Source organism: Megalobrama amblycephala, linkage group LG2, assembly GCF_018812025.1.
Source record: "Megalobrama amblycephala isolate DHTTF-2021 linkage group LG2, ASM1881202v1, whole genome shotgun sequence".
Classification (NCBI taxonomy): domain Eukaryota; kingdom Metazoa; phylum Chordata; class Actinopteri; order Cypriniformes; family Xenocyprididae; genus Megalobrama; species Megalobrama amblycephala.
The window spans coordinates 23,751,159-23,776,112 of NC_063045.1; the positions used below are offsets into that span (position 1 = coordinate 23,751,159).

Sequence of the window (24,954 nt, forward strand, 5' to 3'; positions counted from 1 at the left end):
ACATAAAATATATGTACAGTATTTGAGTAATTTTTATAGTTTTGATGACTCTAATATTGATTGATTTTGATGACTAATACTGAATATTTGATTGACAGTTTTGCACCAGGAGTTGTTTGTCATTACTGTCATTGATATTATACTGACACCTGGCTGTCAAATGTTGAATGACACATTGACATGCTTTCAGTATGACTTTCAAATTAGATTTGAAATGCTTTAAAAATCAAAATAGGGTTGCTTGATTGATTGATTTTGGATTGACTGATTTACTTTGTAATAATTTTAATTTAGCTGAATGAAATTTCAGCATTTAACTGGGTCATATTTCATATTATTATTTTTTTTCTAAGCAAAACAAGCTTATTTTATTTTTATTTATCATATATGAAATAAATTATAAATAAGATGAGAATGGTAAAATTTAATTATATCTCAAATCATACATATATTTGATAAATGATCAAATAAAATAAAGAAGGATTTACATTTATAAGAAGCAAAACAATATTATATTAAATAAAAAAATAAAAGTATAAGTCAATAATAACCACATATCAGATAAACAATAACATGATATCCCCATTTCTATCTTTTAAAATACGAAATGATGAGCTTCACGTGTTCTTTACAGGTTTTATGGGATTCACCCAATTCTGAACAGACTGAAAGTAAAGCTGGACTGCAGGTCCACATCAGCACACCTGAGTTGTCCTCATCCTTGCGGATTTTGAGTTTGACCAGGTCTTCGCTCAGCTGGAGAATCTGGACAGCGTCTTCCATGGAGCAGTTCTCCAGGCGGATGTTATCTATGGCTAGCAGCTTGTCTCCGGGCTCCAGAGTTCCTGTTCTGCAGGAAACAACCATGAAATGCACTTCAGTCCCACAAACAAACACAAGACAAGTCTGTGGAGTGAGTTTACAACAAACTTTGTATTTGTTTTTTCTGCAATACACAGTCGTGAAGAGTTCTTATATATGTGTGTGTATATATATATATATATATATATATATATATATATATATATATATACATTATAAATTATAAAATTATTTTTATATCACTCAATAACTCAAATAACTCAATTTTATGTTATAAAGTATGTAAAGAAAGCACATTATTTGCCAGTAATAAATCATATATGATATATGGAGTTTGTCACCACCTGCTGGACATTACAAACACATCTCATACTTTGTTCCTGTATTTATAACAATTCTACAATGTCTGTGGAATATTTCTGCATTCTACATCATGTTTAAAATTGTATTTTATAGAATTTTTAAAATTTTAAATCTTAAAATAAATCAAATAATATATAAATTAAGGGACTTATTTCTAAGAATCTAAAATAAAATAAAATGGGATTTATATTTTTAAGAGCTAAAACAATTATATATAATAAAAAAGGCTATAAATTTCTCAGCACACACACATAATACAATAATAAAAAAATAAGGGATTTATATTTCTAAGAGGCAAAAATAATTATATAAAATAAAAATTTTGCATAAAGAAAGCCTTTAGAACATTTTATAGGTGTTTTTGTTCATACCTGTGGGCCATGCTGCCTTTTTTAATGTCAGAGATGATAAGAGGCTCTCCTGGTTTCTTACTGGCTGTAAGGAGAGAACATCAACAGCAGTGTTTCAGTATGCCACAAACACACACTCACACACACACACACACTAAAACACCCCCGCAAACATGGTCTCAAGGCAAAACCAGAAACTCTCATCTGGATCCAGCAAAAGCATCAGCCAGACATTCAGAGAGAATATTTTGTGCAGATAGAATAAAACATTTTAAGACCAAAATTCCATCACAAGTCTAAAAATTCCCAGCATCCAGTGGCTGTTCAACTAACTAATGCAAATGAAGCCACAAGTATTTTCAAGTGAAGATTCTTCCACATTTTATCACAGGTGATGCGAAGTATCCTTTATGAAAAGTACCATGGCAAACAGTACTTTGATAAATATCATGGTATTTAAATTCTAACTCAAAACTAATTCGAATAATACCATGGTAATATAGGGGTCCAAAAACAGTGTTTCACGTCTCAACAATTGGTCTGAAGAGCTGGAATACACACAATGCTCTCCGCTCTAGGCAACTGAAAAAACATGACACATCATCCGTTATGTTCAGGTACTCAGCAGAAAGTATTTCTGGGAGAAAGATTTAACTGGGCGAGAGATGAAGAGAGAGAGCCAGAGGAAAGAGGATGATCTTACAGTCACAATCAAGCTTGACTGCAGTTCACAGGCTGTTGGCACAAACAGACATTCAAGCTGGGACATGACATCCAGACCAATGAAAAATGAATCATGTCAGAAGAACCAAAATTATATGAACATATAAAATAATAATTAGTGTAGCACTGAAATGAAAATTTTGGGCCGAAACTGAAAATTTAGGATGAACTTGGCAGAACGAAAAAAAACCCAACTTATTTTAAAATAGCTTTTTTTTTATATAACTGTATAAATATTAGACTTTTTAATGATTTTCAATTGAAAAACAAACCAAAACAATAATAAATATAGCTGCAAGCAGCAATTACGGGGCCAAGCACAAAAACGGCACAAGAAGCCAGACAACATGGCTGGGAGCATCAGACCAACAGCAGCAGTGAGCAATTAGAAAAAAAAGTTATTAGAATTTTTGTCAAGTTTGTTATAACTTTTGACCACAAGGTGGTGCTGGTCCAAAACTTCTCGGGCTCTTTCAGGGCATTGTCCTGATGACCCATACCAAATTTATGAATTTTGGTCAAACCCATCAGAAGTTATAAGCAAAAATAGCCATTTTTCATATCTCCACTCCAGTAGGTGGTGCTGCGCCGAAACACTGTATGATGCCTAAGGTCATGCTTGTGATGACACGTACCAAGTTTGGTCTGAATATGATAAAGCATTGCAGAGATACAGCTTCAAGAGTCGTTTTTGCATCATGCCTCAAATTCTTTGCTCTGGTATACGAAAACGGTTAGACATATCGACTTGAAATCCAAAACTTTTTGTCGGCATGGTCTGAAAATGACACGGTTCAATTTTGGTGAAAATCGGACCAACGGTCTAGGAGGAGTTAGAAAAAGTAGGTTTTTAAAGAAAAACAATATGGCGGACAGGAAGTTTAGCTGACTATAGCAAATTTAATATCTATGTTCTCAGCATGACCCAAGGAATCTACTGAGACCAGTTTCATTACAATCGGTTAATATAGTCAAAAGTTATTAGCATTTTTGTAAATTTTGTTATAACTTTTGACCACAAGGTGGCGCTGGTCCGAAACTTCTCAGGCTCCTTCAGGACATTGTGCTGATGACCCATACCGAGTTTCATAACGATACGCTAATGCGTTCGTAAAATACAGCATTTTAGCACAAAATTCAAAATGGCCGACAGCCAAAATGTCTGATATGGGAAAATTGGGTATCATTCGACTCGACATGATGCCCCGAATCCAACGAGTCCACATTTTTGATTTTTGGACAAACCCATCAGAAGTTATAAGCAAAAATATCAATTTTTCATATCTCCGCACCACTAGGTGGCACTGCGCCGAAACACTGCATGATGCCTCAGGTCATGCATGTGATGACATGTACCAAGTTTGGTCTGAATACGATAAAGCGTTGCGGAGATACAGCCTTATGTCTATTTTCGCAAGCACTACGTACAATTCGTTTGCGTGTTTTTCGAAAACGGTTTGAGGAATCAACTTGAATTCCATAACTTTTTGTCGGCATGGTCTGAAGATGATCTGGTTCAATTTTCGTGAAAATTGGAGTAACGGCCTAGGAGGAGTTCGAAAAAGTACGTTTTTCAGAAAATGCAAAATGGCGGAAAAATTTTCATGACGGAAAATGACGTCATATGGTGCAATCGATTTGTCTTGACCTAAGGAATCAGAGGAAAAAGGAATTTTGTTTCTAGCCCTTATGGTTCAAAAGTTATTAACATAAACATAAGTGCAACTTTGGACAGCTGGTGGCGCTAGAGGGATTGAGTTAGAGACTCCAAATTTGCTATGGACAAAGGTCAGACTGTCCTCTAACTGTGTGCCAAATTTCACAACTTTCCCGCAAGCGGTTCTATGGGCTGCCATAGACTTCAAGAGCGGAAGAAGAAGCGGAAGAATAATAATAAGCGTACGGAACGCCAACAATAACAATAGGTGCCTAAGCACCTTCGGTGCTTGGCCCCTAATAATTTACGGTAATGATAAATAAAATATAAAATTAAATAATACATTAATTTTCGGCAATGGATTCGATTTTCAGGGAACTGTAATGATAAAATGAATTGTTTGTTTGAAGATGTGTACTTTGAATAAAAAAATTATGATGGCAAATAAAATGTACATGAAATGACTAAACACTAAATTAAAATATAAAATAACACAACAAATCAATAATATAAATAATAAATCAAATGAAAATGTAAAATAATATCATATAAACCCAATTCCAAAAAAGTTGGGACACTGTACAAATTGTGAATAAAAAAGGAATGCAATAATTTACAAATCTCATAAACTTGTATTTTATTCAAATGTTGAAAGTGAGACATTTTGAATTGTAATGTCAAATATTGGATCATTTTGGATTTCATGAGAGCTACACATTCCAAAAAAGTTGGGACAGGTAGCAATAAGAGGCCGGAAAAGTTAAATGTACATATAAGGAACAGCTGGAGGACCAATTTGCAACTTATTAGGTCAACTGGCAACATGATTGGGTATAAAAAGAGCCTCTCAGAGTGGCAGTGTCTCTCAGAAGTCAAGATGGGCAGAGGATCACCAATTCCCCCAATGCTGCAGCGAAAAATAGTGGAGCAATATCAGAAAGGAGTTTCTCAGAGAAAAATTGCAAAGAGTTTGAAGTTATCATCATCTACAGTGCATAATATCATCCAAAGATTCAGAGAATCTGGAACAATCTCTGTGCGTAAGGGTCAAGGCCGGAAAACCATACTGGATGCCCGTGATCTTCGGGCCCTTAGACAGCACTGCATCACATACAGGAATGCTACTGTAATGGAAATCACAACATGGGCTCAGGAATACTTCCAGAAAACATTGTCGTGAACACAATCCACCGTGCCATTCGCCGTTGGCGGCTAAAACTCTATAGGTCACAAAAGAAGCCATATCCAAACATGACCCAGAAGCGCAGGCGTTTTCTCTGGGCCAAGGCTCATTTAAAATGGACTGTGGCAAAGTGGAAAACTGTTCTGTGGTCAGACGAATCAAAATTTGAAGTTCTTTTTGGAAAACTGGGATGCCATGTCATCCGGACTAAAGAGGACAAGGACAACCCAAGTTGTTATCAGCGCTCAGTTCAGAAGCCTGCATCTCTGATGGTATGGGGTTGCATGAGTGCGAGTGGCATGGGCAGCTTACACATCTGGAAAGGCACCATCAATGCTGAAAGGTATACCCAAGTTCTAGAACAACATATGCTCCCATCCAGACGTCATCTCTTTCAGAGAAGACCTTGCATTTTCCAACATGACAATGTCAGACCACATACTGCATCAATTACAACATCATGGCTGCGTAGGAGGAGGATCCGGGTACTGAAATGGCCAGCCTGCAGTCCAGATCTTTCACCCATAGAAAACATTTGGCGCATCATAAAGAGGAAGATGCAACAAAGAAGACCTAAGACAGTTGAGCAACTAGAAGCCTGTATTAGACAAGAATGGGACAACGTTCCTATTCCTAAACTTGAGCAACTTGTCTCCTCAGTCCCCAGACGTTTGCAGACTGTTACACAAAGAAGAGGGGATGCCACACAGTGGTAAACATGGCCTTGTCCCAACTTTTTTGAGATGTGTTGATGCCATGAAATTTAAAATCAACTTATTTTTCCCTTAAAATAATACATTTTCTCAGTTTAAACATTTGATAGGTCATCTATGTTGTATTCTGAATAAAATATTGAAATTTGAAACTTCCACATCATTGCATTCTGTTTTTATTCACAATTTGTACAGTGTCACAACTTTTTTTGGAATCGGGTTTGTATATAAATATATAATATATTTGAATATATTATATAAATAAAATATTAAATAAAATTAAATAGAAATGGAATACAATATTATTATTTTACAATGGCAAATTAAATGTACACTAAATTACTAGTAATTTCAAACTAGTAATCGTTAAAAGCACGAGTAATTGTTAAAAGGTTGTGGTCACGAATACACACAATCTTATTCCTAAATGACAACGATTCAGCTGTGTCTATTAGCGAACATTCAGATCTGTGTTGGCAAAATAGAGTAAAACACTTTTAAAAGCAGCTTGATGCTTCAAATAAAGATTTTATCAATTACATTGTTATACCAGTAGGTGGCGACAAGTGACTGTTTAAAAAAATGTATGTCATTTAATCATCCATTCAAGAGATTTGTTCAAAAACGCTGATTCATCCAGTAATGAAACAAGTGAAGTCTTTATGATTGAGTCATTGAATCATTCATTTTTTGTAAAGAGACTGCAGCAATTAACATTGTCAGAACCTACTGTAAATGACATGTAATTTTGTTTTGTTGTCTATTCAGAATTGTGATCTATTTTAAACAAAAAAAATGTGATTCTAAATTTATCAAGAATCGTGGAGCTTTATTTCAAACTCTTTTCATACCTTCAAAGTGCAACTTACAAATTAAAATATGCCAAGCACAGTAAGATGTCTAAGACGTCTGAAGGACAAGATAAGAATTATACTTAAACTTTCAGGCTCTGAATCTGTCAGAAGTGGTTCTGCTTTAGTCCTTTGACTGACAGACGAACTTCTCGTGCATCTGCAAAGCTTGTGATTCATATCAACCCTCATGCAAGTATAATACAAGTTTAATGGCCCATGATCCCTTAGTGCTTAGTGTAAAGAAGCTTCAGAGGAACGTCAGATGGAAAGAAGCCAGACAGACGCAAGAGCTCTCTCAAGTAAACAAGCCCACCAGAAGCCTGGAGTAAACACTTCCTCAGAGAAGGGGTTCGGTTTATCAGGGCTAATAAAACTTCATGACACGGACAAGATGTGATGTGCCGTATCGGGTGGTCTGGATATGAACACGAACCATGAGGAAAACCGATAAGCAGACGTGTTTAGTGACACAGAACATGACGGCTAGAGTGGATGTCAAAACATTTGTATGGACTTTATTTCCCATGTGTTTAGGGATATAAAGTTTAACTACATCTCGGGAAGTTTGAAAAGTGAAACGGAGAATGCTAAAATAGGCCAGGGAGAAAGGGATCTTAAAATCTCAAAAAATAAATAAATAAATAAATAAATAAATAAAGAGGGAATTGCATAAAAATATCAGGAAAGCAAAAAGAAAAATCCTGCCATTTTCAATAAGGAATATGATTTTTAGAGTGTTATCTTCTTTTCTTAATAAATTACAAAAATAAATATGAAAAATTGGTCCATAAAATAAACCATATCCTTGTAAACAGAATTTACCTTACACTACACAACAAGCCACAAATACTGCTACATTTTGCTTTATCATTAGAATTATTACATTTATTTTGTTCATTTACTGTATACACTGCAAATTCCTATTCTACTTACGGAACGAACACAGCGCCAGTTCCATTTTTCCGTAAGTAGAATGTAGAATGGGAATGTGTCTGGTACTTCAAACCTCGTCTGGTATTGTTTAAAGCCCTTTGAGGTTGCCTCATCAAAAACCTTAATTTCCTTTCGACTGAAGAAAGAAAGACATGAATATATTTGGATGACATGGGGGTGAGTAAATTAGCAGGAACATTTTATTTGAAAGTGGACTAATCCTTTAAGTCTTGTTTTCTGAAAAAAATATCAAAGTAGTTTCTGCATATTAATATACGTTTCATGAAAAATCAAGTCACAAAGTCTCAACTGTTGTCTTTAAACATACATCACTACAATTATACAGTAAAAAGAGATTCACATCATGGATGTGCAGTCGACAGATCTGCAACATCTGCATGTCAATACGGACCAAAATCTCTGAGGAATGTTTCCAGCACCTTGTTGAATCTGTGCCATGAGGAATTAAGGCAGTTCTGAAAACAAAAGGCGGTCCAGTACCAGTACTAGCAAGGCGCAGCTCTTCAAGAATAGTGTCAATGCAGGCAGATCAAAGCACTGTTGAATAAATGTCAAGAATACTGTTGAATATCAAATGTCAAGTCAAATGTCAAGTGTCCCCAACTAAGCAAGCCAAAGGCGACAGTGGCAAGAACCCAAACTCCAACAGGTGACATCAGGTGGCAAACAAGTGGCAAATAGGTGTTAAAATGGAGAAAAAAAAGAAGAAAAAAAAGAAGAAAAAAAAAACCTTGGGAGAAACCAGGCTTAGTCGGGGGGCCAGTTCTCCTCTGGCAAACAGTGCTTTGTTACGAATCAGGTTGAGGCCTTCACAGTGGATGATCTAGTCGACTCGATCTCTGCTGATACTTCAGGGCTGCGTTTTGGTCGTGTCCAATTGAGGATCGTATTCAAATGTATATTGATGGTGGCAAGTGCAGATGTTAACCTTAAATGTATTGCCTAAAAAACATGTCTCTCACAGATAATTTTCATTTTTTGCAAGTCAGATGTGACCAAAAGTGATGATGTCCAAGTTTTTTTTTTTTTTGTCTAAGTGAGGAGTTCTTGACCAAAATATGCAGCAATATGGACCAAACTAAATGAAGAATATGCCCAGACCCTTGATGTCATAACAAAAAATATTCAGGTCTCAACAAAATATTCAGGTCTTACCACTGATAGTGATGCCCAGCTCCACTCCTCTTTTCTTCTGCAGCTTCACATGAAAAGTTCCGCTGCTAGGCACAACAGATTCTGGCCATACAACAAAAAGTATTAAAAACAACAAGTAATAAACGTGACCTGTGCTGGCAAAATGAGTCGCAATGAGCAAATTTTCAAAAACTAGTTATTTTTATTATTATCATTCTCTATTATAAAAAACCTTCAAAATGATGTACTGTATGATTTGTTGGAATCAGACAAAAAAACAACTGATCTACACCTGTTTGAAGTCAATAGAGTCAGTCAATTTTGAGAAAAAATAGTTAAAGTTTTCTAAAGGCTCCAAAATAAAATCACCTAGCAACCATAACTTAAAATCCCTAGTAATCAGTGTTGGGCACATTACTTTAAAAAAGTAATTAGTTATAGTTACTAGTTACTTCTCACAAACAGTAACAGAGTTAGTAACTGAGTTACAGCATTATAAAAGTAACAAATTACCAGGGAAAGTAACTATTGCATTACTTTAAAAAAAAAAAAAATATGTCAAATAACTTGAATGCCCCCATTATTAAATATAAGTCTAAGAATAAATAATTCTTGATCCGACTCGTGACTCATGATCCGCTCTTGCTTATGAAATTTCTCTGTACTGTCATTAAAGAAAATGTAGTTTCATATATATGTTTAAATAGTCCTATGTTATGTTTTAAATTCATTTATTTGTTTATGAAAAGTGAACAGCATGAGTAAGATGCATCATAAGATGCGCAATATATCGGGAGACATGGAGTGGGTCAGACATGATTTTAAACACTTCATTAAGTTTTGTTTTAGTGAAAGCCTCTCTTTAAATTGAATTTCGTTTTGTAAAAATTGTATCTTAATTTTAATCAATGTTTCATCACATATAGAAAGCTTATTTAATAATTACAAATTACAAAACAAAATAATTAAAAACGAAAAGAGTCTACTCTGATTATGTAATTATGTGTATGTGTTACAGTATTAGTTACTGTCAAAAGTAACTGCGTTACAGTAACGCGTTACTAGTGACACATTACTGCGTTACTGCCCAACACTGCTAGTAATACCACCAAATTTGACACACACAAAGTCAAAAACTATATTTATTGGAAAAATATATGTTCAACTTTTTTTCCTCATGATACCACATTGCACCGTGCAGGCTGTTTTGACAAATCACCAAGGGCGACAACTTATTGCGACTACTGGTGTGAATCTTCACTTGCCTCACGATTCGATTCAATTATGACTCAGAGAGTAACTATTCAATTATAAAACGATTCTCGATGCATAACGATATATCTTTTGCTCCAATTCTTTTCCTAATAATAATTACTATATTAATAATCACAATAAAGCTATGTTTTGCTATTTTATCTTTTGCAATAAAAAATATATTTTTAAACAACTGGTTAGAAACAAGTTGGTTTTGTTTACATCAGCATGAGTTTGAAAATCACATTTCACTGGTTCATGTCATCGAGAATTTGCTATGCATATTCACAAAGTTGGAATGTTGTGCTTTACAATGATACCAAACTTGTGCTAAGGGGAAGTGCCAGTCGTCAAGAAGCGAGCAGAAAAAAACTGCAATTTTTTCATGGATTATTAAAACAAAGGAAAGATTTAAGAAGGTACACCTTTCAGAAAGCATACAAATAAACATAATTTTAGATGTTTAATTACTATTTGGAGCATTGGGATCACTAGACGAGGGCTTAGTGAACTTATTTTTGTGAAAACCTCAAATTCGACCAAAACTGACAGTTTTTACCTGTGACTTGTAATTAGCCTGTGCGCATTCCAACTCATTTTGTAGCAAATTTTCAATCAAATACCAATAGAAACTGAAAAAGTTCATGTTTTATGCATTCTTAGTGAAAAACACGGGAAACCTTACTAACCTGCTACATCAAACTCAATCTCTAGTGTCACCTTATTGGCCAGAGCAGCATCTCGGAGCAGCTGATTGGCCTCTTCCAGCGTTCCATCTTCTGTAGGAATTCCATTGATGGATAAGACTCTGTCTCCAACCTGGAGAAGCCCACACCTGCCAATCAAAATGGGAGAAGTACTAAAAAGCTCTAGAAATATTAGTGGTTTCTTGTTTCCTTTATCGAGCAATTGAATTTAATTGGGTGGTTCTTTGCCAAAATTAGGTGTAAAGTGGACCAGACTTCATACAAATAGTCACAAGCCTAACTGTACAAATCTAATGTCAATTTAAAAAGTTGATATATCAAACACAAACAACAAAAATGCATGATTATTGTATTCACATGGTTCTATATGCAATCCCAGTGTCACTGTGGGAAACTGTGTGTGTATGGAAGACATCAACTGACCCGACATACAATGACTTCCAGCCCAAACACCACAAATGTCACACACTGCCACAGTACAACGCAGCTCAACACACATCAGATCACTCGCTTCATGGTACAACAATCTCACACCGGGACTGACTCATGCACTGAGCTACAAAAACAAACAGAAACGGACACATTTACAGGTTTGAATATAATAATGGAGGGTTTGTTTGGGGTGTCATCCAGTGACAAATAAAAATAAAATTAAAATAAATGGCATTTCCTTGTATCGGGTTTGCTAGAGAGATTGTGTGGTTGAAGTTAAACTGTTAGCAAAACAGCTAAAAAGCACCTTTGTATGAACTTAGTCTCAGATGTTTCTCCTAAAATTTCTACAAAGAGACCTAAATTGCTGACTTTTTTTAAAAAGAGTTTTAGAGAGAGCAAAAGTTAGCCAAACACTAGCAAAAGTTAGCAAAGCAATGGATGTAGCACCTTTGTCTCAGATGTTTACTTCCTTTGGATGAATAAAAAGAAACAAGACCGTTGTTGACAAACAGTAAGAACTTAAAGCAATAGTTAGCAAAATGCTACCAAATTGTTAGCAAACAGCTGAAATAGGATGTATGAACTTAAGTCTTAAAATCCAAAAATTCCTAAAAAGAGACCTACATTGCTAAAATACAGTAAAACTAACAAAAGTTAGCAAAGCAGTAGACGTAGCACCTATGTCTCAGATTACATCCACTTTGGACAAATAAAAATGAGACAATTGTTGACATACAGTAAGAACTTAAAGCTACCGTATAGTTAGCAAAATGCTTGCAAAAATGTTAGCAAAACTGCTGAAATAGCAATTTTGTAGCAACTTAGTTTTAACAGTTTTCCCCCCTACAATTTCTTTAGACAAACACAAAGAGATTTGACAACAGTTTAAAGCTAGTTAGCAAAGCAGCGAAAATTCTGTAGAACCTTTATAATTTCTCAGACATTTCATCTAAACTTCCGTTTTACAGAAATAAAAAGAGACCCAAATTAGACAGTTGTGTCAGCTGTGAAGGCTCATTTTGTATTAAATTGGCCTACATTTTTCTCCTAAAATTCTGTTAGACATTTTTCTAAAATTCCTTTGGACAAATGATACGAGACCCAAATGAGACAAACAAGCAGCTGATGTATAGGGTGACCATATGTGTCATTTTCCCAGGACACGTCCTGTCCAGGATTTGTAAATTGCCTAAAATGGCTTGAGCCCTTGCCTCTGTAATCGTGAAAGTGGTCATATCGATGTGCCCCCTGAACGCGATTTCTAAACGGAGGTCTGTGCAAGCCACTGTTCTTATTGACAGTGCATTAATGATGCATTTAATGCATCAATGCATTAAAATGTTGTCGTATTTGCAATGCTTTGACCGTTCTCTGTAGATCCAGCCTTCTCGCAAGCCACGATTGGTCGATTATGTATAATGCACGCTATTGGTAAAATAATTTTTTAATCATTACCTTCCGCAAATATGAAAAAAAAAAAAAAAACTACATTTTATGCAACTTAGAAATCCTGGACAGGACGTGTCCTGGAAAAATGGCACATATGGTCACCCTACTGATGTAACAACTCAGTCCCAATTAGTCCCCTTTTAATTTGGACAAATTAAAAGTGACCCAAAAGAGACAATTGTTGACAAGAAGCATTTAGAGCTAACCAATCATTAGCAAATATTAGCAAAGCAGCTGATACAGAACGTTTGTAGCAACTTAGTTTCTGATGTGTCTCCTATGATTTTCTGGATAAATAAAAAGAGACCTAAATGAGACAATTGTTGGCACACAGTAAGAGGTAGAGCTACAGATAGCCAAATGTTAGCAAAAGTTAGCTAAGAAAACTTATTTTCAGACATTTCTTCTAAAATGCATTTAGACAAATAATAAGAGACCCAAATGAGACAAGCAAGTAGCTGATGTAACAACTCAGTCTCAGATGTTTCTCCTAAAATTTCTTTGGACAAATACAAAGAGACCCCAATGAGACATTCGTTGACATGCAGTAAGAGTTTGGAGCTATAAAATTAAAGTGAATAGCATAGCAGATAATTATGTCTCTGAAGAATCTGATGAGAAAAGTTGGGGTTCATGTTGAGATGTTTTGATGTCTTCTGATTGAAGACTTGGTATCACGGCAAATCCAAGTACAGTTTGAGATATTATTGAGATCTCTTGATTTTAAGATTAGGTGTGACATTAGCGGGGTCTTTCTCTGGAGAAAAATCCAAGAAGCATAAGTTAGGATCCATTTGCTCTCCATTTAATCTCATTGCTGTCTAGGAAAACGCATTTGAGATGTTAAAGAGATTCTTTTGTGATTTGTCTTTCCAGTGGATTGAGTTTAGTTTTGGAGACCCTTCCTAAGTTTTCCCCTCCCTTTCAACACAAAGTGTGACAGTGACACATTCCAGTCTCTTATTATATTAAAAATTAATGTCTCTTTCTTAAACATTGCTGATAAAAGGCATGATTTTTGCAGTGTGAGTTTCCTGCTGAGTGTTGACCCAGATTCTGAGGTAGTATCAACTCACATCCAGCTTGATCATTTTCAAGCGCCTCTCTCTGAGACAGTGTACGCCGACTCTGTCGTATGGAATAATCTTTAAAAAAATATAAGTCTTTACAAGATCTAGTTGCATTTTTAATAGATCCTCAGTCTGTTGTGGCACCGAATAGTATTTTTATATGTGCTTGATTGAGCATGGATATCTCAAACAGTTCAATTAAAGTTTGGGGCGTACCTTTCGGCCGAGCTGTCCGGCTCTATGAAGCGGATAAGAGGGGGTGCAGAGAGAGTCTCCGTCGCAAATATTCCACCTTGTAGCTGAACCCCAAACCCATTAAGAGGGTCTCCTCTCAGAGTGACCTCACTGGACTCTGTGTGGACAATCTGACCACCAGGGCCCACAGAACTTGAGGCTAAAGACACGGCTAAACAGAGAGAAATACCACCACAGAAATATCATAAATGTACTGGACTTAACTCATTAAACGGTTAGTTCACCCAAAAATGAAAATAATGTCATTTATTACTTGCCCTCATGCCGTTCTACACCTGTAAGTCCTTTGTTCATCTTTGGAACACGAATTAAGATATTGTTGATGAAATTGAGTGAGGCCTCTATTGTGAACAAACCCATTCAAACAATCAAGGTCCATAAAGGCACTAAAAACATACTTGAAACAGTTCATGTGAGTTCAGTGGTTCTATCTTAATATTATAAAGCAACAAGAACATTTTTGTGCGCCAAAAAAACAAAATAACGACTTTTCAACAATATTTAGTGATGGGCCGATTTTAAAACACTGCTTCAGAGCTTTACAAATCGAATCAGTGAATCGGAGCGCCAAAGTCACGTGATTTCAGCAGTTTAGCCGTTTGATAGGAGATCCGAATCACTAATTCGAAACAAAAGATTCATAAAGCTCAGAAGCTTCATGAAGCAGTGTTCTGAAATCGGCCCATATAGATATTGTTGAAAAGTCTTTGTTATTTTATTTATTTATTTATTTTTGGCGCACAAAAAGTATTCTTATCGCTTTATGATATTAAGATAGAACCACTGAACTCACATGAACTGTTTCAAATATGTTTTTAGTACCTTTAAGGACCTTGATAGTTTGAATGGCTTTGCTCTCAATAGAGGCCTCACTGAGCCATTGGATTTCATCAACAATATCTTAATTTGTGTTCCAAAGATGAATGAAGGTCTTACGGGTGTGGAACGACATGAGGGTGAGTAATTAATGACATTATTTTCATTTTTGGGTAAACTAACCCTTAAAGGGGCCATTCACAGAACATGTTTTAACATTTAAAAAACACAAGGCACAGGGAAATGGGATGAAAAAAAACAAAACATGCAAATGCAATAACGTGTTCTGTGTAAACAGTCCCTAAAAGCGAAACTCTATTTGTAAAACCTAGTGAAAAATCTATCCAAGATGGAGGAATGAAGTGAGATGTGTTGTTAGTGGTTTGTGTTGTTAGCTTAGCAAAATGCTAACATCTCTACCAGTAAAAAATGTTTTATTGATAGATAAAAACAGTTCAATAAAATCAGTTTAATAAAAAGTTATTTGTGTTCACCATTTCTAACAGTGTTTAGAGTACTGTGTTGTTAGCTTAGCAACATGCTAAAAACTAACAAATTAAATTGACAGATAAATTATGCCAATCTTGATTATTTACCCAATAATTGCGTGCGCTAGGTATTGTTAGGTAGTGCCTAGAATACTGAGTAATTAGCTTAGAAAAATTATAACATTTGTATGTAATTAAAAAGTTTTATTGAAAATGAGTTGAAGCTAATTAAAACCAGGCTATTTAGCCAATATTGTGCTACACTGCCTAACAGTGCTTATGTTGCGTTTAAGTCCTTCTGGGAGGTTTGTATTTATGAGTTCATGGGTTGTAATTATGATGTCAGGTGCACTAAAGTAAGTTTGGTCTGAGCAAGACCTTTTCTACAAAAATATATTTTTTAACTCAATGCTCATCAGGTGTGTTTTTGCTTTTTTTAATGTTTTTATTCAATTTATGAAGGTATTGTAAACTATGTTCTTTATTGTTCTATATTCATAATTGTGATATACTATCATATTTTTGTACATGCAACTTTGTATTCAATAGTCGGTGCATCCATTGAGTCCACCATGTCTGAGTCCACCTGACACGGCACTAAATTCGTGACTCAATCTTGAGTTTCCCACTTGTAATTACGAATTTGTGGTGGCATTCATGTGCATTCAACCTGTAAATACGATCTTTCCGACATGACTTGAATTCACTATTAGCGTATTGTGTAATTAGCTTAGCAACATGTTAACATCTAACTCTAATGGAATCAGTCAGGTGTATAGCCTTTTCATGAAAAGCCATTTAAAAGCCTACATAGAGCATTACAAATCACTTATAAGATATCATTTAGTATGCTGTCTTAGACCGTTTCAAAGTGAAAATAACACAAAATTAAAACCGATCCAGTCACCTACAGGAGCTCTTGTGCTCTTTTTTCCTCTGTCTTCTCTTTAGCATGGAGTTCCGCGGGCTCATGGGAGGAGCGGCCCGGGGCAGCGTGCTGGAACCCTGGCTGGTCATGCCCGATGTGGTGGTGGACCCAGGGGAGAAGTTAGTGCAGACTATCGCTAAGGAGAAGAGAGTGGAAAACAGAGAGAAAGTCAGGCAGTGTAACAGCATTACAAAAAAATTTAAATCAAAGAGATGGCAATGGTCCAAGTGACTGAGCGGCTCACTGCAGGTTAATGATCCATTTTCTATTGGTCCCTTGCTAGTTCTTTGCAGATCTATCCACTCCTCTAACCATTTGTTATTTAAGGGGATGTTATATTCTATTTGGAGGCAACCGCTGGGAGGTGGATGTCTGGGTTAAGAACAATTTTCAATATTAACGTAATGCCATTTTACATGTAAATGAAGATGGATGATAGAGAAATAAATTTAATGAAGAAAATGTGAGTTGCTCAAGAAAAACTAAATTATGACTGTTTTGGTGCAGGAAACTGAGACAAAAAAATAAATAAATACATGCTGAAAAATTGTGCTGCCACATTAGTGACATTTTGTGCACATAAAAACATTGATTGTCTACTGTCAATAGTGTAGCGATGCACCAAACATCTTTCCTTTGGTCAATGTGGCAAATTCAAGATGCATGATCAACATAAACACTGGCAAAATATGAGGAAAACATTTTCACTGTCATGCGAAACTCCCAGTTGTGCAGACTCCTATGATAGTCAGAATGAAACGAAAGTTGAGATAATCTTTTCTTCCCTACTGTGACTAAGTATGCCACACAAGTCCTGAAAAATGAAGCCAAAGCCTTTTGTTCACCTTCTGGTGGCTGGCTGCAGTATAGGTCGTAAACCCCACCCTCTCCATGTAACAGAATGGGACACGAGCCAAACTAAAAAAAATCAAATTACACTTCAAATACTTTTTTCCAAAGATAATTTCTGTCATTTTAGGTAGTTCTTATCACGCAGGCGTATGTTCAAGTGTTCATTTTTCCAGTAAGTTTGGTTTTAGTTAGTTATTTGATGCTATAAAAACAGGGTGTAATGTCATGATTGACAGCTGTGTTTGCGATTGAGTCTGTGGGAGTGGGAGTGTGGGCGGGACCTTGATACCGCAGCTCTACTACTGCACAGACTCGGAATCCGAACGATGTAAATCATGGGATAATTTAAATTTTTGGGGGAAAACTCATCTTAAAAGGTGATAATTATAATTGTAAAAATTATGTAATGTAATTACATTTGCAGTAATCCTGAGAGCTGGATGGGTTACTGGAAGCAGAGGTCCATGTCGATGTCTTGCAGTGAACAGGATGTTGGGAATGGCAGTAGTTCACACAGGGGTCCCAGCAGTGCGGGTGGTCACTTTTCTGAACTTTCACTAAACACAAAATGAATGACTAAATTGAGTTACATGCTTCTCAGAATAAATAATGACAAAATGGTTAAAAAACATTTTTATATAAATTTGCAAGTTTATGTACTCCAACTATTTGGCGTTCTTTAAATATTGTTCTCATTAATACTCATTTGAACACTGAAATCCATCATTTGGAACCTTGAGGGTCTGTTGAAGTCACATTCGAGTGATATTATCTGTCGCTAATACTGGTCTGTGGAAAATGAATGTGCATGCAAAACAATAAGAAAGCTCATTAGCAAACAGGCTAATGAAGTCCTGCTGCTAGAGGCAGGCTGTATAATTGAGTGCCTCTGTTTGTGCTTGTTCTCATTTGTTCTGCAGGACTGCAGTATCTCTAAGCGCTCATAATGCAGCAGGTCTGACAGTAGCAGAAGACTGAATTTAAAAGACAGTAAAATTAAATAATCACAGTTGTAAAAGTAATTTATTACAGGGCAGTGGTTCTGGACTCAGATTCTGGACATGAAGTGGCAACCTAATGAAGTGGCAACCTAATGAAGCGGCAACCTAATGAAGCATCAAAACTGTTTATCATACAAAATTAATAAAAATTAGAAAAAAAAACAAATATTAAAAGTATTATTATTACCATGGACTGCAAAAGCCCACCAACTGGCAACATTACAAACAAAACAGGGCTGAATATTGTGATTGTAATTACGACTTTGCCTCACAAGTGCGATTGACTTCTCTTAACTGCAGCTTTATATCTCGTAATTGTCACTTTCTTCTAATTACAACCTTACATAACTCACAATTGTGACTATGGGCCCTATTTTAACGATCTAAACGCAAAGTGTAAAGCGCACGGCGCAGGTGCACTCAGGGCGTGTCCAAATCCACTTTTGCTATTTTAACGACGGAAAAACGGTCCGCGCGCCGGGGCGCATTTTTAAAATGGGTTGTCCCTATTCTCTTAATGAGTAATGGGCGTAACGTTCAATAAACCAATCAGAGTGTCATCTCCCATTCCCTTTAAGAGCAAGATGCGCTCGCGCCATGGCGGATTGCTATTTACATGGCGTACACGCGATGAGTCAGTTAATATATATGTGTGTGTATTGGCACGATTGTTCAATTAATGAGCCAATTTCGTTCATCATTATAAGTAGTAATAGGCTGAATTGAAAATAGGTAGCCTAATTCTAATACACGCAATGACTATTCATCATTACATTTTTATATTTATGTAGCCTACACAATAATATTCTTTTACACTGTAATCCTTTTGTTTTTAATATTTGGCATGTTTGTGTGATGCGCATCCCTGTGTGTAATAAACAAAGTCAACGCGCACTGTGGACAGTTTCTACCAACACGCTCTAACAAAAAAATATTGCGCCATTGACTTTAGACCAGGTTTGAGTTGGTCTATGGCGCAGTCTATTTTCAGCTCCTTAAAATAGCAATGTGCCGGCAATGTGCCTGAACACACCTCTTTTTTAGACCAGCACGCCCATGGGCGCACTAACTGGCGAAAAAGCATTTACTAATTTAAGGACGTGGCGCTGAACGGGAAAACGCGAACGGCGCCGGACGCAAACTAGCAAACACACTTGCGCTGCGCCTTGCGTCGCATTGCGCCGGGTGTATTATAGGGCCCTATATCTTTTAATTGGGACTTTATTTCTTATAACTAGGAATTTATTTCTCATAATTGCGACAATATTTCAAAATTGCAACAGTATTTATCGGAATTGCGACTGTCTTGTGACTTTGTTTCTCATAATTGTAATGTTATTTTACAAAATTTGACTTTTTATTGTGACTATAAATAATAATTGTAACTTTATATATTGTACTTTTAACTATTTCCCATAATTGAGTCTTATTCTTGTAACTGGGACTTTATTTCTCGTAATAGTGACAATATATCTCATAATTTTGACTAATTCTCATAATTTCGACTTATTTTCCCATAATTGAGATTTTATTTCTCATAATTGCAACTAAATCTCATGAATGCAACTTTATGTCGTAATTGTGTCTATCGTAATTGCAACTAGCTGCGTCTCATTTCAGAGGCTGCATCCTCTGGAGGTCGCATTTGAAGGCTGCATACGTCATAAGGATGTCTTATTTAAGAAAAGTAAACGTAATAAAATTGACTGTTATTCCTCATGATGTGTAAAATAAAGTATTTTCTTTTTTACTTTGCAATCTAATGGTTACTTTTCTTAAATGAGACTGCCTCGATGACATATGCAGCCTTCAAATGTGACCTCCGGAGGACGCAGCCTTCGAAATGAGACGCAGCTAATATCTCATGATTGAGACTGCTATTGCGATTATATTGTAATTACAACTATATCTCATAAATGTGACTTTAGCGTAATTGCGACTATGTCTCATAAATGTGACTTTAGCGTAATTGCGACTATATCTCATAAATGTGACTTTACCGTTATTGTGACTATATCTCATAAATGTGACTTTAGCATAATTGCGACTATGTCTCATAAATGTGACTTTACCGTGATTGCGACTATATCTCATAAATGTGACTTTAGCGTAATTGCGACTATGTCTCATAAATGTGACTTTAGCATAATTGCGACTATATCTCATAAATGTGACTTTAGCGTAATTGCGACTATGTCTCATAAATGTGACTTTAGCATAATTGCGACTATATCTCATAAATGTGACTTTAGCGTAATTGCGACTATATCTCATAAATGTGACTTTACCGTGATTGCGACTATATCTCATAAATGTGACCATCATAATTGCAACTATATTTTATAAATGTAGACTATAATAATCATAATTGTGACTATCTTGTAACTGTGACTGCATTTCTCATAATTTTTACTTTCTTTCTTGTAATTGTGACTGTACAGTATATCTCACAATTGTGACTATATCTCACATGAATTGTCATTTCTCACAACCACACCTTTATTACTCATAACTTGTGACTACTCTTTTACATAAAACCAATACATAAAATGTGTTCTACATATTCTAAATGTATTCTATAGAATACATATCTATAGGCCTACATAAAAATACATAAAATACAAACCATATACAGATAATAATTGAGATATTTTAACTTATTACTGAACCTATAACATGCTTAGTATACTTCCCCTGCTGGAAAATTCATCAGGTATCTGATTTGATGGTCCAGTTAGTTCTACCATTTTGGAACATATGTAGTAACTAGCTACCATGTTCCAAAAAAAAGTACTAACCCGAGATGGATTTTCCAGCAGGGTATTAATGATGTGAAACGCCCTAACTAAATTATATGACATTCAACAACTTAGCTTTAACTTAAGAACCACAAGAACCATAAGAAGCTTTTAAAACGCTCAGAGAGATGTGTGTATTTGAGTGTGTGTGTGGTTACACATTAAGGTTTTAATGAAGTCTACTCACTACTAACCATCATCTCCTGCACACGCAATACTGCATATTAGCATTTTGTTTGTATTTTTGCCACACAGGATGTGACGAGACGCTAAGAAATGCCACTTTCAGAGAGATTTTCACAAGCCAGGTTAAATATTACTATCTGTTCGTCTGAGCACCAATGAAGCATCTTCTAACGTTTGAACGCTAAATCCCTCTCGCCTGTGGCTTATGCTAAGCTCGTCTGCTATGTCTTGAAGAAACACAACTCTGTCTCTTGATGTGGGAATTGAGAACACCAAGAATGATGACGGTAAAGTCTCCCACACAGGCTGATGTGACGGGAGCTTAATTCGTGTAAGGAGATTACAATACTGCTTTTTTAAGAGCACGTCATTTATCAAAAAGACGAACTGAAACAGGTGACTGGCGCTGAGGTTATTAGCAGTGGCTTGGACTAATTTGTTATTAAATTCTGGCAATGTTCACACTGTCAATATCTGAGATTGACAACCGCATTTACTTACAGGTGTGAGTCTCAAAATGTTCCGTTCACACAGCAACTTACAGTAGCATCTCAAATACTGTATGTATGAATGTGCAACAAGAGACAAGCCTGTATTCTCTTACCAGTAACCATAGTGACAGTGACCAAAGTAATATCAAAGATGGCAACGTCCATAAAACTGAAAGGTCTTATCACTTTTGACACGAACAGAGTCCAATTGAGCTGCAAGTTCATCTATCAAATCTTCATTAACCGACAGAAGCTTCAGCGCAAACACACTAGCCGTACTGGACTGACAATCGTTTTGTGCTGCTGTGTGAACTTGGCCTCTGTGTAGTTCATTTCTGTATTGCAAAATACAGACATAGTGTATAAATGAATGATCTAAAAAAATCATTTACTATCTGGACTACTATCTAAATGTTGCTGTCTTCATCCGAAGTAGGATGTGCAATATCATGTGTCAATGACATAATGGTTCCCCCATATACAGTATATAGTGGGTACGGAAAGTATTCAGACCCCCTTACATTTTTCACTCTTTGTTATACTGTATTGCAGCCATTTGCTAAAATCATTTAAGTTCATTTTTTTTCCTCATTAATGTACACACAGCACCATATATTGACAGAAAAACACAGAATTGTTGACATTTTTGCAGATTTATTAAAAAAGAAAAACTGAAATATCACATGGTCCTAAGTATTCAGACCCTTTGCTCAGTATTTAGTAGAAGCACCCTTTTGATCTAATACAGCCATGATTCTTTTTGGGAAAGATGCAACAAGTTTTTCACACCTGGATTTGGGGATCCTCTGCCATTCCTCCTTGCAGATCCTCTCCAGTTCTGTCAGGTTGGATGGTAAACGTTGGTGGACAGCCATTTTTAGGTCTCTCCAGAGATGCTCAATTGGGTTTAAGTCAGGGCTCTGGCTGGGCCATTCAAGAACAGTCACAGAGTTGTTGTGAAGCCACTCCTTCGTTATTTTAGCTGTGTGCTTAGGGTCATTGTCTTGTTGGAAGGTAAACCTTCGGCCCAGTCTGAGGTCCTGAGCACTCTGGAGAAGGTTTTCGTCCAGGATATCCCTGTACTTGGCCACATTCATCTTCCCTCGATTGCAACCAGTCGTCCTGTTTCGTCCATGCTTCACTGTTGGGACTGTATTGGACAGGTGATGAGCAGTGCCTGGTTTTCTCCACACATAACGCTTAGAATTAAGGCCAACAAGTTCTATCTTGGTCTCATCAGACCAGAGAATCTTATTTCTCACCATCTTATTTCTCATCATCACCTTCAGGTGTTTTTTAGCAAACTCCATGCGGGATTTCATGTGTCTTGCATTGAGGAGAGGCTTCCGTCGGGCCACTCTGCCATAAAGCCCCGACTGGTGGAGGGCTCCAGTGATGGTTGACTTTCTACAACTTTCTCCCATCTCCCGACTGCATCTCTGGAGCTCAGCCACAGTGATCTTTGGGTTCTTCTTTACCTCTCTCACCAAGGCTCTTCTTCCCTGATAGCTCAGTTTGGCCGGACAGCCAGCTCTAGGAAGGGTTCTGGTCGTCCCAAACGTCTTCCATTTAAGGATTATGGAGGCCACTGTGCTCTTAGGAACCTTAAGTGCAGCAGAAATTTTTTTTTGTAACCTTGGCCAGATCTGTGCCTTGCCACAATTCTGTCTCTGAGCTCTTTAGGCAGTTCCTTTGACCTCATGATTCTCATTTGCTCTGACATGCACTGTAAGCTGTAAGGTCTTATATAGACAGGTGTGTGGCTTTCCTAATCAAGTCCAATCAGTATAATCAGACACAGCTGAACTCAATGGAAGGTGTAGAACCATATCAAGGATGATCAGAAGAAATGGACAGCACCTGAGTTAAATATATGAGTCTCACAGCAAAGGGTCTGAATACTTAGGACCATGTGATATTTCAGTTTTTCTTTTTTAATAAATCTGCAATAATGTCAACAATTCTGTGTTTTTCTGTCAATATGGGGTGCTGTGTGTACATTAATGAGGGAAAAAAATGAACAAATGATTTTAGCAAATGGCTGCAATCTAACAAAGAGTGAAAAAATTTAAGGGGGTCTGAATACTTTCCGGACCCACTGTGTGTGTGTATATATATATATATATATATATATATATATATATATATATATATATATATATATATATATATATATATATATATATATACAGTACAGTCCAAAAGTTTGGAACCACTAAGATTTTTAATGTTTTTAAAAGAAGTTTCGTCTGCTCACCAAAGCTACATTTATTTAATTAAAAATACAGTAAAAAACAGTAATATTGTGAAATATTATTACAATTTAAAATAACTGTGTACTATTTAAATATATTTGACAAAGTAATTTATTCCTGTGATGCAAAGCTGAATTTTCAGCATCGTTACTCCAGTCTTCAGTGTCACATGATCCTTCAGAAATCATTCTAATATGCTGATTTGCTGCTCAATAAACATTTATGATTATTTTCAATGTTGAAAACAGTTGTGTACTTTTTTTTCAGGATTCCTTGATGAATAGAAAGTTCAAAAGCAGCATCAGCATTTATCTGAAATACAAAGCTTCTGTAGCATTATACACTACCGTTCAAAAGTTTGGGGTCAGTAAGAATTTTTATTTTTATTTTTTTGAAAAGAAATTAAAGAAATGAATACTTTTATTCAGCAAGGATGCATTAAATCAATCAAAAGTGGCAGTAAAGACATTTATAATGTTACAAAAGATTAGATTTCAGATAAACACTGTTCTTTTGAACTTTCTATTCATCAAAGAATCCTGAAAAAAAATATTGTACACAAATATTTTGTACAATTGTACACATTAAATGTTTCTTGAGCAGCAGATCAGCATATTAGAATGATTTCTGAAGGATCATGTGACACTGAAGACTGGAGTAATGATGCTGAAAATTCAGCTTTGCCATCACAGGAATAAATTACTTTGTGAAATATATTCAAATAGAAAACAGTTATTTTAAATTGTAATAATATTTCACAATATTACTGTTTTTTACTGTATTTTTAATTAAATAAATGTAGCCTTGGTGAGCAGATGAAACTTCTTTTAAAAACATTAAAAATCTAAGTGGTTCCAAACTTTTGGACTGTACTGTAGATATATATATATATATATATATATATATATATATATATATATATATATATATATATATATATATATATATATATATATATATATATATATATATATATATATATATATATATACATATTGCAGATATGTATGCAATTAATCAATTTGACAGCACTAAATAATTGTAAAATAACAAACTTTTAACCTTGAAAAAAACATTTAAAACTCCTATGAAATAAGATACTTTAAAGTGTAATATATTTTCACCATACCACACGCCATTTTTAGAGCCATTAAATGTAAGGTTTGTTGTCTTTTCAAAATGAAACCAAATGTTAATACTAATTATTACTTTTATA

At 35.6% G+C, this 24,954-nt stretch overlaps 1 protein-coding gene across 2 annotated transcripts in view; it reads right to left on the reverse strand.

Annotated features, from left to right (window-relative positions):
• grip2b (glutamate receptor interacting protein 2b) overlaps positions 1-24,954 on the reverse strand; it is an 87,142-nt gene that overhangs the window by 20,962 nt on the left and 41,226 nt on the right. For both annotated transcript variants that reach the window (XM_048167246.1, XM_048167253.1), the window contains 7 exons: positions 17,424-17,564; positions 16,139-16,291; positions 13,885-14,074; positions 10,697-10,842; positions 8,775-8,855; positions 1,557-1,620; positions 705-850 (listed from right to left, as the gene is read on the reverse strand). In XM_048167246.1, coding sequence (XP_048023203.1) covers positions 705-850; positions 1,557-1,620; positions 8,775-8,855; positions 10,697-10,842; positions 13,885-14,074; positions 16,139-16,291; positions 17,424-17,564 — 921 coding nt within the window. The remainder of the gene's footprint in view (positions 1-704; positions 851-1,556; positions 1,621-8,774; positions 8,856-10,696; positions 10,843-13,884; positions 14,075-16,138; positions 16,292-17,423; positions 17,565-24,954) is intronic.